Here is a 17,714-nt window from a genome sequence, read left to right on the forward strand (position 1 = left end):
GCTCTAGCCCGCAGTTGACTGAAACAGATGCAGACAACCACCACTAAACATTGGACAGAGGTCAGGGACCCCTATGGAAGAGTTAGGAGAAGAACTGAAGGAACATAAGGGAATGGAAACCTCATAAGGAGACCAACAGTACCAACTAACCTGGAACCCTGGGAGCTCCCAGAGAACTAGCTACCAGCCAAAGAGCATACATAGACTTGTCCAAGACCCTGGCCACACATTCAGCAGAGGACCCCTTTATCTGGGCTCAGTGCAACAGGATACACCTAATCCTGCAGAGACTTGATGCACCAGGATGGGTGGATATGAAGAGGGCACCTTCTCAGAAGTAAAGAGGAAAGGGGGCAGGAAAAGGAACCTTTTGAAAGGGGATCAAGAAGCAAAGCATTATTTTGGATGTAAATACATAAGTAAATTTTTAAAAATCAATGGAAACAGCTAAGTAGAGAGAGATATATACAACAGATACAACAAAGGCCTCACCAATCCCACAAAATTCTCCAGGTTGTGATCCTTCAGGGCTGCTCAGAATAGAAGAAAGGAAACAACAAATTTGTATTTCTATAATGCCCTGATTCCTTGTGCTTGTAGACTCCCTAGGAGTAGAACCTCTTGGAAAGTTCCCTCTGAACATGACTTTTGAAAAAACCCAGGTTAAACTATCAGCACTGAGCTATAACTCTGGATACTAGAGAAAAATCTGAGAACCCACTGCATGATACATATAGCCAGCCATTTGTGCCACTCCACTTGTTTTACATAACAAGTTCGCTCACCCCTTCCATAATAACAACCCCAGTGCTGTTTTCTTTTTCTTTTTTTTTCCACATTGGAATTTTGAAAAGAAGAATGTTGTATACAACTCAGCTTTCACTAAAGCTACTGGTCTCAAAGACTTTCCTTCTTGCTACGTATTTCCCAAAAGACAAGTGAAATGTGTCAGGAGCCATAATGGGACAAGATAATAACTAGCAGGTGATCATCCTGAAATGGTCTGCTTCAGATTATTATGTAGTCTGTAACAGATGCTCCCATATTCAGCAAGCTGTAAGATTCATTTTAGGAAAGATTCCTGCTATTAATATGCTTTTCCTATTATTATTAAACAGATATAAAAATCACTAAGTAATAGCACACCCCTTTGGACCAGATCTCTGCAGATCCATGAAGATATACTACATAGCAGTGATGCTATATAGACAAATACATGACTTATTAAGCCCTAATGATGATTCTATAAGAATTCCTAAAATTATATCAATGATTATTAAGCTCTTTTATAATGGGACTGCTATTAGGTCCTTTCCTATAATCAAAACTGTGATGAGAACTCTGCCAGTCTCCCAAATGTCACCAGTTAATTGCTCTTACATAGTAACCAGACTTTCTCCTACTCAGAGCACATTCCAAGAGGTTGTAAAACAACTAACCAAAAGTCATATAAAGGGAACTAACTATTCTAGGTGCTAGGACAGAAGATAAAATATTGACTGGATTTATCTATACAAAACTTCACTAATAACTTAGTTATGACTTTAAACCTTCAGTGAACCTGTGGATCTGTGACAGGTGATGGATGTTTAGCCAGATAATTACCCCTAATGGATATGCATGTAAACATTCTCTGTTGCAAACTTCTATTGCAATTTCTGATTTGAATTTTTGTGTAAATTTGTGTTGAACTTTGTAACATGTGATCATGTATTCTGAAACATGTATAAGTTCTGAGGACAAAGAGATGAGAGAGAGATAGAATAGAATTTTTTCTCTTTCCCCAGATAGAGTAGAATTTTTTTTCTTTTCTCCCACCTAGAAGAAGTTTTTCCCTTAGAAGAATTTTTCCCTTTCTCCACTTTGGATCTTTCCACTTTTTCCCTTAGATAGCTTTCATAGGAAACTTTTAACAACTTAGTAATAAACACTATAACCACTTCTAAGTGTTCCTTTTTCTTCCTGTGACTTCCTACTAGCAGTTAGACTAATGCAATTCCTGATGAAATAGTACAAATGCTATTTACTTAATCCTTTGCCATTTGAGGAAGAGGTGATAAGTACAGAAACTGGCCTCGGAGGATCACAGAAGGCAGATCAGTTACAGTAGCATAGTAACTTAGATAAGTAACCCTTTTATTTTACAGCAATGCTAGATATCTTGTAAGATAAAGTCTTACCCCAAATCTTATAAAACCAAGTCTTACTTTCCATCAATGCTCTTCCCCCTCTGCTACCTCAAGAAGAACTGACAGAAAGAATCCCCCACACCAGGGCTGGCCTACCAGAAATGAGCTCCAAGATCAAGTGAACATACGACATACCATAAGTCAACTTTTTTCAGCCTCATTTTTTTCAATTTTCTTGTCTTTATAAATTCCAAATCTAAATGTAGATGGAGAATTTCAATTAAGGTGTTTTATGTACCCAGATATGGATGTTACCTTGGGTCATGTTCAATTGCTCTTGAAATGGCTTTCTAACTCCCTATTCCAGTGTACTGTGATCCAAATAAATGCCAGTGAATCTATATAAAAATGGAAGTATCAATTAGATTGTATAGAGTCTCTTTGGATATACAAGGCAAGAGGTTGGAACTTCAAAACCAGAAAAACTGAGTATGATTATGTAAACCCTTCAATTTCAACACAGAGACATAGAAACAGGAGGAGCAAAAGTCGCTCTTGGCTAGAGAACAAGCTTGAGGCTAGCCTGAGTTTAGTGAGAGCCCAGTCAAAAAACTTTAAAAGCAATGAATAATTCTATTGTGCTTCATGCTATTCTGGGTGGAAATCTTCACTTTTTACTTTGTGGGTTTGAAGTCTAAAGACTGGTTCAGGTTAATAATGAGGCATGATATTCAAACATTTGTTGAAATCACTGTCTTTCCTTTGTTAATTTTGTTTTGTTGAATATTTTAAATGAAACATTTTTGTCTTCTCATCTATATTTTTTTCTATGTATAAATGTGTATTTGTGTATAAAAGTATTCTCTCTCTCTCTCTCTCTCTCTCTCTCTCTCTCTCTCTCTCTCTGTGTGTGTGTGTGTGTGTGTGTGTGTGTGTGTGTGTGCATGTGTGTGTGAAGGAAGTACATGAGTGCTTGCTATCTTGAGGCCAGAGTTCAACAGCATACCTTTATCAATTGGTTTCCACTTCTTTGTGTGGGTTAGTGTGTGTGCATGCATGAATATTTGTGTTGGTATACACGCATATGCACACATCTGCACATGACAGAGGAGGACATCAAATGTTCCTTATAACTCTATTTTTTTCAAGGATCTCTCATTCAACATGGAGTTCATGGTTTTCTCAGATAAGCTGCAGGTCAGCAAGCACAAGAAGGCCGCTTTCCTCCATTCTCTTTTAACTCCTTGCTCCGAAGCAATAGAGCTATGGGTATGTGTGAACATGCCTCACTTTTTCCACAGGTGCTAAAGATATTAACCCAGGTCCTCAATTCTGAACAGTGAGTTCTTTTACACACTGAGCCACAACTCTGGCCCACTCAACTTATTTTTTGAAACACGATCTCTCACTGAATTTGGAGCTCAGTGATTGCTCAGAGAGCCTCAGGATCCTACTTCTTCACATCTTAGGCTCTGACTTTCCAGGTATTATGCCTTCATTTTCAAATGGGCTTTGAGTATCCACACTCATGCCTTCATTTTCAAATGGGCTTTGAGTATCCACACTCGGGTCCTACAAAGTAAAGGTAAGCTTCCCCTTGTCTCTCTTAAGAGAGGCTGCAAGTTACCAAACTTATCTGAGATCTGATAAAGTATCCCATTTACCCACGTTACTTCCTATTGCAGATGAAAATGACATTCTCAGCTTTAGAGTGTGAGTTCAGTCTGCTCATTATTATTTATCAAGAATTTTTAATGTGTTTCTTAAAATTTTGAGAATAAGTACATTTCGTATTTCATCACATAAGGAAATATACCCTAAAATTTCATGCTTATCAAAGAACATCAACTTCTTCATCATTATCATCACCATCATCTTACTATTATGAGTCACAAAAATAAGCATCACCTATGTGACTTCTCTTACAGCACCTTTTGTGGCACTACAAAATAGATGTATATGATGTGACTACTGAAAGAGATAATATACCATCTTTCTATATTATTTTATAATTACATGTATGCCTTCAATTATCTAAATTGTCTATGTTTAATAAAATACCTATAATTATGATACATAATGATTATAGTATACAACACAGAAGATTGTGAACACAAATATGGAATCCAAGATGCAGAAGCATTAAAAGGGAGTCAAAGACAAATTGAAAGTAAAGAACAATGAAATTGTGTTCTTAACTAGACCACGAATTCATCGATTTAGTTTATGTAGAGAGTGTGGAAAAAGATTCACGTTCAGAAGTATGTTTACAAAACAGAGACATGAAGAATTGTCCTAAGAGCTAGCAGAGAAGCTAGACTTTGTTTATAGACAGGCTTCTTCTCAGAAGTAATAGATGCATGAAAACTATGAAATATTGATTTCAAAGGAAAATCCATTTGAACATATGTTTGTGTGTATATTTCATTTTAAACATAGATGATAGATAGATAGATAGATAGATAGATAGAGATAGAGAGAGACAGATAGAGATATGTTCATATATATATTCATATATATATATATATATATATATATATATATATGAATAGGCCTTTTTATACAATATATTCTGATTACAGTTTTCCTTCTCCTTTCCCCTCCCACATTAAATTCCCATCTAGATCCATACCCTTTCTGTCTCTGGTAAAACAACAAAACAGGCATCTATAATATAAAAATCAGAATATGAAACACATATAGACACAGAAATATACATCTTTGCACACCCAGTCAGGTGGAGTGGCTCAAGCCTATAAATATAGCACTTGGGAGAAAGATACAACAGAATTGGCATTAGTCTGAGCTAGCCTGTGCTGCATAGTGAGTTAGAGGCCAAACAATATCTCAGTAAAACCAAGGAAATTTTTATAAAGAAATAAAAAAACAGAATACACTTCAGAGAACACTTAATATTGAGTCAAGATCACTCTTTTCTGAAGAGGAAGTAAAGCAAATATGGAAGAGTGGGCAGTCAGGGGAAGCTAGGAGAAGTGAACAGAGGGAAAACTGAGGTGGAGTGTATTGTATAAGAGAAGAATCTATATTCAATTTTAAAAGTTTAAAAAATAAAACAAATTGATGTTTAACATTACAGAGAAGTAAAACAAAGACAGAAATTCAAATAAAGCAAGAGGAGGGGAGGATCGGATAAGGGGTTCCTAGGCAGGAGTGGGAGTGGGAGAATGGGGTAAGGAGATAACATTTGAAATGTAAATAAAATATCTAATAAAAAATAAATAAATAATTTTTTAAAAAGCCTGAATAAAAGAATAACCTGTTCTTGGCTTTTCCACCATAACATTAAGTGGATTGTTCACAGCATACTATAAATGCCATCTCTTGCAAATTTATATACTTAAATATGCTCAATTAACACTCTCAAGTATTAAAGGTATAAGAAAAATACTAAGCAGGCATTTATAGCAATACTATGAAGTCTCCAATCACTGTTTTGACTGTTGCCTTCTGCTCCTTAGTTCAGCCTCTCTGCATTGTAGTTGTTGCTTTTCTTTATATTTCCCACTCCTGATTTCAGAGTTAAGTACGTGATCACCTAGTGTTACACCCACCTTTCTTATTGTACATGCAATGTAACAACATGCAGTTTTGGTGTTTAACCAAATTTTTCTTTAATAAAGGATATGTATTTGAAAAAAGATAAAATAAAACAGAAAAGAAAGAAAAAAACTGCCTCTGGACCTGTCTTTACCTATTTTTATTCTCTGTCTTACACTTGTTCAGGTTTTCTCTTCCTTCAGTCCTGGGCTTAGATTGTATCTTGTACCAGACTCTTCTTTTTATCCATATTTCTCTGACCTTCAGACTTGAATTAAAAACTACTCTATCAACTTTCTGATTCTCAAATTTGTCTGCAAGTCCCAGGTTCTCCCAGACTCGTTCTCTTTTTGTCACTATACCTAGTCCGTGAAATTGGTTCCAGTTTTCTAGAAGTAAGAATACAACTTTCTGGAAACAATCTTAAAATTTTAGAGCTTTCTGAAAACAATCTTAAAAATTTAGAGGACTTAATAATTTAAAATTATAGTATTTTAATTGGCACTTCAAAATATGTTAAGTTCCCAAGAGATATAAAACTCAAAAGAAACATTGAGTATTGAGTATCTCTGGGGAAATAGTTGTGACTGCTGCCCAAGCATGAGAACCCAAGTTCAGACCTCCAGGATGCATCTACAAGTCCAGCATGGGGACAGGCATTTAAAAACTTCAGCTTTGAGAGTGTAGCAAGAAATGTGTCATTAAAGCTCATTGATTAACCAGCCTGCCATTTTGTGTTTCAGATTCAATGAAACAGCCTTGCTCAAAGAATAAAGTAGACAGCTGTAGAGAAATGAACCAGCATCAACTTTTGGCCTCCATTGTACACACACCCACATTAACACACATGGGTACCACAAACAGGAGAGAGAATTTGGATGATTTATTTTTTTGTCCTTTTATATTCATAATGTTAGGAAGTATTATCATTTGGAGGTCAAAGTTATTTGTTGAATGCTGGATTGATTACATTATAGCTGTTATAAAGACATACTATGCCACCATAGAAAAGTAGAAATCGCCTACAAATTATGCAGAGGTATAAAATGGTAATAAAGACATGGATAAATTGTAGGAATGATATATTTACTCCTTTGTACTTAAATATATAAATTAAAGTTCCTTTAAAATGATCTAATTATCTCTTCCTTTTATAAACATAAGCAAAACTTTCCTTAAAGGACTGATTGAAGAGTCACCAAAGTTACTCCATTGTTTAGTACTGTGAAAGACTGCTACTTCTTCCTGGTGTCACGGGGATACCTTGCTTCTTCTTTTGCAACAGAGAGCATTTCAGTTATAGCAAAGAGAATGCCAAAAACAACATGTGTACTACTTCCAAATCTGGCTTGTGGGAATCTGTGACTGTGAGCTTTCAAGTTTGCCAGCTTACAAGGTCAATGAATGAAACTGAGAAAAGTCACTGGAAAGTGCATGCAGAAGATGGCAGACAATGAGGAGGAAGAAATCCAGTCCATTGACTCAGGAGCAGCACCATCTGCTGATAGCAAATGCCTACAGAATTCATGTAATAAACAGTTGATGTATGTACATAGGTTTGTCAGTTATAGCAGCCAGCACTCTGTTAAGTGCTTTTCTCTCATTTATCATTCCATTTGATTGTGAGATTTTAAAATGCAACCCACTTCAGACTAAAGAAACACCATACAATTAGTTGTGCATCAAATATTTCCCTGGAAAAGCTCCAAGGTAGCATTCTTCTTTTGACTGTATCCTGGCTTCTTCAGTTGTAGAAAAGAAAAACAGCCACTTTGGGGGGAAATGGCTCTCAGAATAGTAACAGACAGTGATGAGGTATATTTTAACTTCTAGAACAACCTTAAGAGAACAGAACCAGAGTGTTATTTATCAACTAGAAAACATAATTACCACCTCCAAGACTGTGGCAATATCATACCAGAATTCTAAATATAAGGAAAATGAAATAGCATTTTAATTGACATCTCAAAAGATTTTAATTAAGTTCCCAGGAGATAAAAATCTGAAAAGAAACACTTAGTGTAAGTTTGAAGGCTAAGTGTCTAAATCTATCTGTAATTAGACTTGATGCCACTAAAGTGGCAAACTAATATTTAAAACTATATGGGGATGTTCATATTTAGCGTTGTGTGTGTGTGTGTGTGTGTGTGTGTGTGTACATGTCTCTGTGTGATCATGTTTGGGAATAGAGGCGCACTGTTGCCACAGAGGATGGAAGTAGAGGACAACCTCTGGAATCATTTCTCACATTCACCTTGTTTAAGATAGGATCTCCTGTTCTCAACTAGTTGACTGGACACCAGACTTCCAGGGGGTCTCTCTTAAGTTTCTCTTCTCTCTGCATAGAGCTAGGACCACAATGATCACGCTGTTCATCCAGCTTTTATGTGGATTCTGGTGATTCTTCCATTCTGCTCCCCATGCTTGTGCATGAAGCACTTTACTCGTTGAGCTATCTCCCCAGCTCCAGTGTAAAGAGCGAACAAGCTACTAGCAGGTGATCTTCCTGAGATGGTCTCCCTCAGGTTATAATAATCCATGACAGATTTGCTACCATACACAAGGCCCAGAAGAAAATCATTTTAGGAAAGATTCCTGCTGTTAATATGCTTCTCCTGTTATTATGAAACATATATAGCCATCACTAGGTATTAGCCCTTTTGAGCAGATCTCTGCAGATCTGTAAAGATGTACTGTCTTGTAGTAATGCTAAATAGACAAATAGATGACTTTTCAATTATTTATGATGATTCTATAAGAATCTCTAAAATTACATCCATATTTATTAAGCTCTTTTATAGTGGAACTGCTATTAGGTCTCTTCTGATAGTCAAAACAACAATGAGAACTCTGTCAGTCTCCCACGTGTCACCAGTTAATTACTTCTAGATAGTGACTTTCTACTATTCAGAGCACATTTCAAGAGGTAGTAAAACCATTAACCAAAGGTCCTAAAAAAGAACTAACAATTTATTATAGGTGCTAGGACAGAAGATAAGATATGACTGAGTTTATCTATACAAAACTTCAGTAATAACTTAGTTATGTTTTTAACTCTTGATGAACGTGTGGATCTGTGACAGGTGATGAATATTTAGCCAGATAAATACTACTAACAGATATGCATATAAACATTCACTGTTGTAAACTTCTTATTCGAGTTATGATTTGATTTTATGTGTGAACTTGTAATGAACTTTTTACCATGTGATCATGTATTCTGAAGACGTATAAGTGCTGAGAACAAAGAAAGGAGGCAGAAGAATTTTTCCTTATCCCTCTTTTTCATTCATTCCACTTTTCCCCTTTTTCTTGGAGAGCTTTCATAGGAAACTTTTACAGCTTAAAGATAAATGCTAAAATCACTTTCAAAATGTCCTTTCTTCTTCCTGTGACTTCAACTAGCAGGCTGAAAGTTAGAGCTGAGAAATTCCTGCAGAGATAGAACAAAGGCTAGATTACTTAATTTGTGTCTGTTAGGCTACAGGTGTTAATCACCTAAACCAGCAGCTTTTAACCCTCAGAATGAACAAGAAGGTTTTTAGGAGTTTTTAGAAGTTATCATAAGCATTCAGTATAGTTAGAGAGCTAGAACGTCCAGAGACCATCAGTCTTTAAAGCCACACCAGAGTCCTATTCTGTGTCCTGTTTCAACCTGCTCCAGGCCTGGAAGCTCCTGGCACTACAGCATTTTACAGCTTTGACTTGAAGATACTGATTAAAAAAAATGAGGTTCTGCTAGGAGGACTAGATCCCAAGGCATCCATATGAATGCTGGAATGAGTAAAAGAGAAACTGCATTCACTCTTCTCTGTCCTCTAGCTCTAGATATTTCTAAACACAGGCAAATAAATGAAATTCAGAATAGCTCATTCAGTGCTTGAGTTCATGAAAGAGAATTGGTTTCTTTCCATTAATCAAAACCTTAATGGCTCAGGAAAAGAAAAAAAAGTATAATTTCTTTATGTCTTTTTTGTAGCTTCAGGGGTTCAAGCACTTGAAGGTAAATGAAAGTAATGCCTTGTCAATAGTTGAAAGAAGACAAGTATTCAGTTTTATTGATAGTTACTACTATTCTTTTACTCATCAAATATGGGTTAAGTAACTCTACAGCACACATCTTTGAATTTGTTCAAGTTTAACACCTATGTCCCCACAAGTAGGTGTATTGAACAGATTTTTCTATTACACATAAGAAATGGATAACAGTTTTAATCCAGTAAAAAAAAAGTAGTGACCACACATACACACATTTGTATATAGAAAAATAGTGTACTAGTTAGTGTCTTGATCACTCACTGAAATGAATTTATATATTTTTATATACCTAATGTCAGGTTTTAAGAGTAACTGTGACCTACTTCTGAGAATTAAACCTTTCAGCCAAAACACATTCTCATCACAAAATTGAGAACCCTCAGTATTTCACTCATTTTGTTTTAAGCAAAGTAACAACTTCCTGCAAGGAAGCATACTTATCTCAGACAGTTATGCATGAGATGAGGAAAATGTGACTTTCTTTACACTGCCATTGTCACTGTTTCTCATTATAGTTCTGTCTGTGCACACAAAGTGTGGAAGTAAGTGTTCCTCTCTCTAAGCAGTCTGAATAAATACAAATCATGAGGCTATGTAGTTGTTTTAAAGACAGATATCATTTCAACACTGTTTAGTCAATGCTACCTTATAATTCAAAAATAGTTTGCAAGAAAGTACCTACTGTTGTTCAAATGCTATATGCCTGAAAACTACTAGTAGGTTAGCAACCATCATAAGGAACACTGGTAAAGCATTCTGTAGGTTTACCCTGAAGCCCTAAGTCCATCAACATCAACAGTTTCTTTTTTATACTCTTCCTTAGGCTCTTCAAACATGTGCTTGCACACATGTGGCTTCATTAACTACCCACATTAACACAAAGGGTTTGGATGATGGAATAAATAAGCTAAATCTACACTGAAGTTAATGAAGCTCCTCCGCTAACTGGCCTTCAACACCAAAGTTTCAAGTCATTAGCATTTACTCTTATTTTGGCAAGGTTCCCTGTGTAACTGGGCTTCCAGAGAGTCAGAATAAGGATGTGTGTGGCAGTGCTTTTTTTGTTCCTTCTGCATGAATGATCAGAGCTCTCTGAGTTAGCAGGGTCCTTGAGTCAAATGAAAGGGCTAGTGAATTGACAACATATTCTTTATTCTTTCTCAAGTCCTACTTAATTAGGAATTTTGGAGTATTTGGCACCATGTTAGGTATTTTACATCTAAATTTTATGTAGCAATCAGAGACCTATTCAGCCCCTTGTCACAGCCAACCCTTTTGCTAGCCAGCCTGTCTTGGATGCATTATGCAGATGGAATTAGGGGATTCCAGGAAAATTGTGAAAGCAAAAGCAGAGACCCAGCAGGATAGCACCAAGGAGAAAAACAGACAAGCATATCTGAAAGGCAGCAAGCAATACTGGGAGGACGAGAACACATTCTAAAATTTTTATAAATTGGCTTTTCATTACTAAAGAAGTTTCCAAGAAAATAATAGAACAAGAGAAATAAAATATATTCAAAAAGAACATTATTACTTCACTACGAATTCAAAGACTGAGCTATTCCAGGTATTTCAAATATGTTATGCTTTAATTGGCTTCGCAGGAAGGTACCTTAAGTCTCCAAGTCACATTCATTTAATCTTATATTGATTTTCAATGAAACTTCCTGTTTCTATGACAACACTAATCAATTAAATTCTCATAAGTGGCAAGACAATTTTGTCTTTTCTTTCTCTCCAAAGAAACCTGAATGTATTCTTCCTTCAAACAGAGCTAATAGTGCCCATTATCTATGAAGAAAAGGCACTGTGTTGGGCAAAATATTTTATGCCTTTTGTGTTTTGAAAACATTTGTTATTTTTTACAGACAAAGCATACAAAACCCCTTTTGTACTAAAACTAAATGTCTTGTTAGTGTAATAGTTGCATTTATAAATGGTCTCTTGGATACTAACAAAATATGTCTATCCCTTCATCTGCATGCTATGTCCAAGAGAAATTAGTCAATAGGCAATCAAGGAGGTTATTTACTAGAGAACAGACAGCAGATCTTCCAGTGAACATCAACAAATTAGAAAAATATAGGGCAGTCATTTGTGACTTAATTAGAAATGAATCAATATTCATATGATGGACGTTTCACTTCTATTTAAATGTGAGGATTGGAGGTAACTTTAAGCTACCTGATATCTCTTAGAATCAATCCAGGAGTCAACAATAACAACAGAAAGCAACTCTTGGAAAAGGCATTGATGTCCAGACTCAGATAACCTGGACTCAACACTACAAAACAGCGGAGAAAATGTGGCTAAATGCCTTAAACTCAATGCAGTGAATGAACTTGATTGACTAAGGCATAGACTGGGATTTCTCAGGATCTGGTTTCTTATTCTTTGCCTCACATTTCTTCTCTTACTCAGAAAATCTTCCCAAAGCAGAAAACTGATTAAGACATTCCTTTGACCCAATTCCCTTCTGTCTAGAGAGCCAAAAGAGTCTTCTGGACAAATGGCCTAGCTTGAGGTCTTCTATCCCAGCGATCCAAACCTTAGCCTGTTTTCCTGAGCTTGGCTATGTCAATTCACTTCTTATTGCAGCCACATCAGAATGAAGTCACTAGATACTTCCAATTTTCTCTAGTTCCGTGCTGTCCAAAGTATTTTCTGGATATCCTTTTCCTAAAAGTCCCTTCTTGTCCTTGTCCCTTTAGCAACGTTTTGCACAATCTTCCAAGCCAACATTATCTTCACAAACACCACCTTTTCAGCTATGGTTGGATTGCCCACCTCATCAAAGAACAAAATACTAAACTGCTCCAAGGTAAATCATCTCACTCTTTTTTTTTCTGGCTTTCCAATTGAAATAGTATTTTATTTTATATCCACTGTGAAATTACATAGAAGCTGTCTAACCACAGGGAAGAAACATTAAAAGATGTAATTATTTATATGCAAAATAAAACCCAAGGTGAGGAAAAAGACTATTTAGATTCCCAATGTCAATCAACTAGGGCTTCTCAGATTGAGGAATTACTGAATTTCTCGATTCTCAAACTTCTCAAAAAGGAAATAGTACACACTCATTACTAAAAAAAAAAAAAAAAAAAAAAAATGTTACCTGAAAACTCAGCTGACCCACACTGACTTTAGCTAAGATATCACCTGCTAGGTGCATAATAACACTTTAAATTGGTGTAAAGACCTAGAGTGAGATTCAAGCAAGGTATGTAATTTCACAAGTACCTGATGTGTGGCAGGGTGGCCATCTGGATCTAGTTACGTTTGGTTCCTGAGCATATCCTGTATCCACCCTTCTTAAACTCTCTTAGTTGACCTTGTCCTATGACCACATGTGGACCTATGCTATTTCCATGCATCTTTATAAAGTAGGTATGAGATCTTAACTCTATTCAGGTCACTCAAAATAGTATGTTTCAGGGGAAAATGTGAGCAGGTGATATAATGACATATTGTACAGATGACTTAAGAACGAGGGAAACAGGCCCTCTTCAAAACAATGACATCTATTAATTAAATGGCATTAAAATAAATGTCCCGTTGTCCATTGGGCTTACTGGAATGCATTTTTATTTCTAATTCAACATATTAGACTATTATTTATATTCATCTAAGTAAAAGTCACATTATAACAGAATTGCAGTATACTGTTGCTAAGTTTAAATTTCTTGATGGCAGTAATTGATTTAGTTGGTGGGGCTTACTGTTTTGTAAGTAGTGGTAGTCTTATTTCTGATATAAAAACAACCTATTTGAATATATTGCAATGCACAGTAATAGTTTTTTCCCTAGATAGTAAATGCAAGCTTAACTAGAGACTTAATTTTAAAAGTTGGATTCTGTTACTTCAATAACAGTTATCTATTAATCAACCATAAGCCCAGTTGTGTCACAGTGAAAAACTTTTAGAAATCTTAGGATACAGACACAGATGCAAGAAGCAATCAATTAGGACTGAAGATAATTTGAAGTTAAAACTCAGTACCTCATGTACTAGTTCTAATGAGATTTTCCCACAGCCCCTCCTGGAGGCTCAGATATCTGAATATTTGATCTTGGTTGCTCATTTGGTTATGTTTAGAGGTGTGTTGTCTTTTAGGAGGAGGTGTGTCACCAGGGAGTCAGACTTTCTTGAGAGTTTAAAGACTCACAATATCATTTTCTCACTCTCTCTTCTTGAGCTTGTGGTTCAAGTTATGAGTTCTCAACTTTCTGCTCAAGTCACATTGCCTCCACTCTTTCATCAGAGACATTTAACCCACTGGGACTACAAGCCATATAAATTATTTCTCTTATATGTCATGGTGTTTTATCTCAGCAATAGAGTAGAAACTTATACAGGGTGTCAAACACATTCTCAAGAAGTCCCCTCTTTTAAAACTTCTGTTACTTTAATACAGTTGTGAATCAGGATATTTTAGGCCTGCTTACAGAATCTATAGTTTGGAGAAAAAGGGTGGATGAAAATCCTATAAAAAATGACGAGAAGGAAGTCCTATATGTACAGTAGAAACATGTGTAGGAATTGGAGATCATTCTCTCTAGCCACAAACACAGTTTTAATATGATAATTTAGTATGCAATTCCTACTGGGTTCACACCAAGCACTTAAAGCACTTAAAGTTCTGACAATAGTCACAAAAATGAGAACTTCCCTCAAAACCCTATGCTGTTTGTTTTTCAGCAATAACTTATGAAGTTACTAAAGGGGTTACCATCTAACACATGTTGAATGTCATATGAGTTCCCCATCGTTCCCATAACTGAAGGCCTACCCCAGCTTCCATACAAATAAAAATGAGCCCCATGCTAAAGAGAAATAAGAATTGGGGGAAGTGATCATTCTGTGTAATGTGGCAGTTGGGGATAACCAGTTTTATTTGCAAGTTGAAGAACACTTGCACGGTAGGCACACTGAAGAGCATGCATTATACTTGTCCTCTCTCAGTTCTTATTAACAGTCTCTGGAGAGTAATAAACAGATAAGACAGTGGCAAGCCTGACTCACCAAGGGCAAGTCAGGACTCTTGCTTTAGGATAAACCTCTGTGAAGAAGATTGGTTTGTCTAAATCTGTACAAAGTCAGGCCACAAACTTGAATTAAATTTGGTTAAGGTGTCCTGAGGCAGAGAGGAGGCACCCATTGTTAAAAGGTAAGTGGTCTTCAATTTAACTGCCTGCAGACACCAGAAAAGTCAAATGAGATATAGATTATTTTGCTTTATAGAAAGTATAGCATCTTTCATTAGGGAACATTAAGTTATACTTTGTTATTTTAAAATAAAGATTTTATCTGATTGATAAAATCTTAACCTGAGTATGTCAAGAATGTGTGTTGGGGCTACATGAAATAAATATCAATAATATCATTTTAGTGAACTTACAAATGTTCCAACTCAAAAACCAGTTCTACAAATTATGCAAGTAGAATACAGTAGAAAGAAAGAGAGCAATAGGACACCCTAAAAGTTAAAAAAGAAAACCCTTACCAAGAGCAAGATTATGCATGTATAATGATTTATTTTCCAACTTATAATTCCTAGAAAGTTAAATAGTATTCCCAAGGAAGGTGCACCATTATTGTATAAATTGTATATCATAGCCCCTGTTTACCAATGAAAAGAAAAAAATCAATAGCTAATTATGTCTAAAGAAATGTTTTAAATCAAATATTTTTATACCTTAAAGAGCAGGAGAGTCTTTGATGAATTTTAGTTAGCATGATTCAACCTCAAATTCCCTAGTTTAATAGTCACTAAACAAAATTTTGTTAATTTGCTAACATAACAAAAAACAAAAATGAAATAACATCAACAACACACAATTCTAAATATTACTACATCAAAACCAAAAATTTAAAGTTGTATGTTCCATGTATCAAGACAAAAATCTCCATTTAACCCTTATACTTATGTGTAACTATAGGCTTTTCTATGACCACCTCAATTCCCAAATAATGACATAGAGACTATACTTATTTATAAGCTTTGACCTTATAACTAGGCATTGTTTCTCATTTGCTTGTAACTCAATTATCCCATTTATACTAATCTAAGCCATGCCACATGGCTGGTTAATTATATCTCCTTCCTTGCTGGCCTGCTGCTACTTCTATGTTTGGCTGCCAAAACCTCCCATGCCTGACTCCCAGAGTTCTTATTTCTTCTCATAAGTTCCACCTTCTATTCTGGCCTTTGTTACAGGCCATCAGCTTTTTAATAAACCAATCAGAAGGTGAGAGAAAGCGTGTTTACAAAATAAGATGTGTCCATATGAACAACAAAACCAAAGTTCAGTCTGCAGTCAACTCTTTGGGCATAGAAATCAGTGAGTAAATAACATGATGACAATCTTTACTAAGTGCATAAAAACATCTTTCAGCACTTATGTGTCCACATAAATCAGGCTCCTCCAAGAAATCACAGACCTTCTTTATTAGAAGACTCACATCCTGTATTCTCTGTGTTTGTTTGATCCTTATTTAATTATTTCTTTTATAACTTGTACTAAAAATCTATAACCTTTGGTTTGGGGATATTATTATTTCATAAGATATCCAATATTCTAACATATAAGGCAAGCAGCATACAGGAGAAGAAACAATAGCAGTGGTGTACCCTTACCTGAAGACCTTCAATTGCAAGTCGCAGCATGCTTGGTGTAAGCTTAGAAGCTTGCTTGAAAGTAAAATTACTCCAGTCTATGATCAAAACAAACCCATTTACTTGAAGCTCTGGATCTTCAATCATGGCTTCTAAAGAAAGTAAGATGGCACGCAAAATATCCACCAGTGTGTACCTATCAACAACAGAGAAGTATTGTGTTAAGTCTAACAGACACTTGTCATAGCCACTTGTATAAAAATTATTGAGGCTTTATATTTAGGTGCAGTTTGGGGGAGTTGTTATTGATTTTTTTGTTTGATTTGACTAATTTTTAGCAAACTAAAGATTCTCTTTTAAAAGACCTCGAGATTTTTTTTTTAGGAAATGACTTTTTTAATTGGTTTTTAAGAAGAGATTATCTTAAATCGACCATGAGAACCAAGTAGAAATTAGCAGGTAGGAGTTGTAGCAGTGAATCAGCAGTTAAAAAGGTTATTAGTATGTACTTCACTTGCCAAGTTCAATTCCCAACACCCATGTCCAGTGGCTCACAACCTTCTGTAACTTTTTCTGTAATGGAATCCAATGACACTGTCTCCTAAGCTGCACTGATGTAACATACTGCCTACCACTAAAAAGTATATACACAATTTAAAATAATAAAAATAAAATTTAAGAAATGAAGCGTATATTCTACCCAAACAAATAAAAATGCTTTTGAAAACACTACAGTTAATTTTCCTCTAGACCATTACACAGTTTCTAAAATCTCATTTTAACTACCTCCAAAGGTAAGCATCACACTTTCCATTAAGGATTCCTCAGGATACGTACACTTTATTTGATCATACAGTTTGCATTCCACGTGTGAGAAACATGCATCTGAGCATTCACTCAACTGATAATCAAACACAATCTATAAGTGTATAAACCATGAACATGTATGGACACTTATTATCATCCAATAAATGTAACTATTTACATACCTTTTGTATGTCATCAGACATTGAAAATCATCAAGAGATACTTAGAGACACTAAGCTATACAATGAGAGGCTTGGAAAGTATACACTTATACAAGTACATTGCCATTTTAGAGAAAAGACCTAAGCATCTTCAGATTTCGTTGTCCATGTGGAATGCTTAAACTAAGGCTCAAAGGACACTGGCTAATGTCTTAGCAAAATGGTAAATGCTGGGACCTTCAGCACAGCCCTTAAAGTTGCATAAAAGAATTCTAAAACCATGAGTTTAAAAATACATAATTTCTCAACTATTCAAAAATATAAGAATGCAATATGAATTGTATAAAGAGCCTTGGAGATCTAAAAGAAAAGAAGGCAGCTATCCTATGAGCAAGCCTGTC

The 17,714-nt window shown here is 35.6% G+C and overlaps 1 protein-coding gene across 2 annotated transcripts in view; it reads right to left on the minus strand.

Moving 5' to 3' along the window:
* Positions 1 to 17,714, minus strand: part of Clvs2 (clavesin 2) — a 100,438-nt gene that overhangs the window by 62,710 nt on the left and 20,014 nt on the right. For both annotated transcript variants that reach the window (XM_028766487.1, XM_028766486.1), the window contains one exon: positions 16,367 to 16,541. In XM_028766487.1, the coding sequence (XP_028622320.1) occupies positions 16,367 to 16,492 (126 nt within the window). In that variant the 5' untranslated portion in view covers positions 16,493 to 16,541. The remainder of the gene's footprint in view (positions 1 to 16,366; positions 16,542 to 17,714) is intronic.

The sequence above is a fragment of the Grammomys surdaster genome, unplaced genomic scaffold (assembly GCF_004785775.1).
Source record: "Grammomys surdaster isolate TR1022 unplaced genomic scaffold, NIH_TR_1.0 168, whole genome shotgun sequence".
Classification (NCBI taxonomy): Eukaryota; Metazoa; Chordata; class Mammalia; order Rodentia; family Muridae; genus Grammomys; species Grammomys surdaster.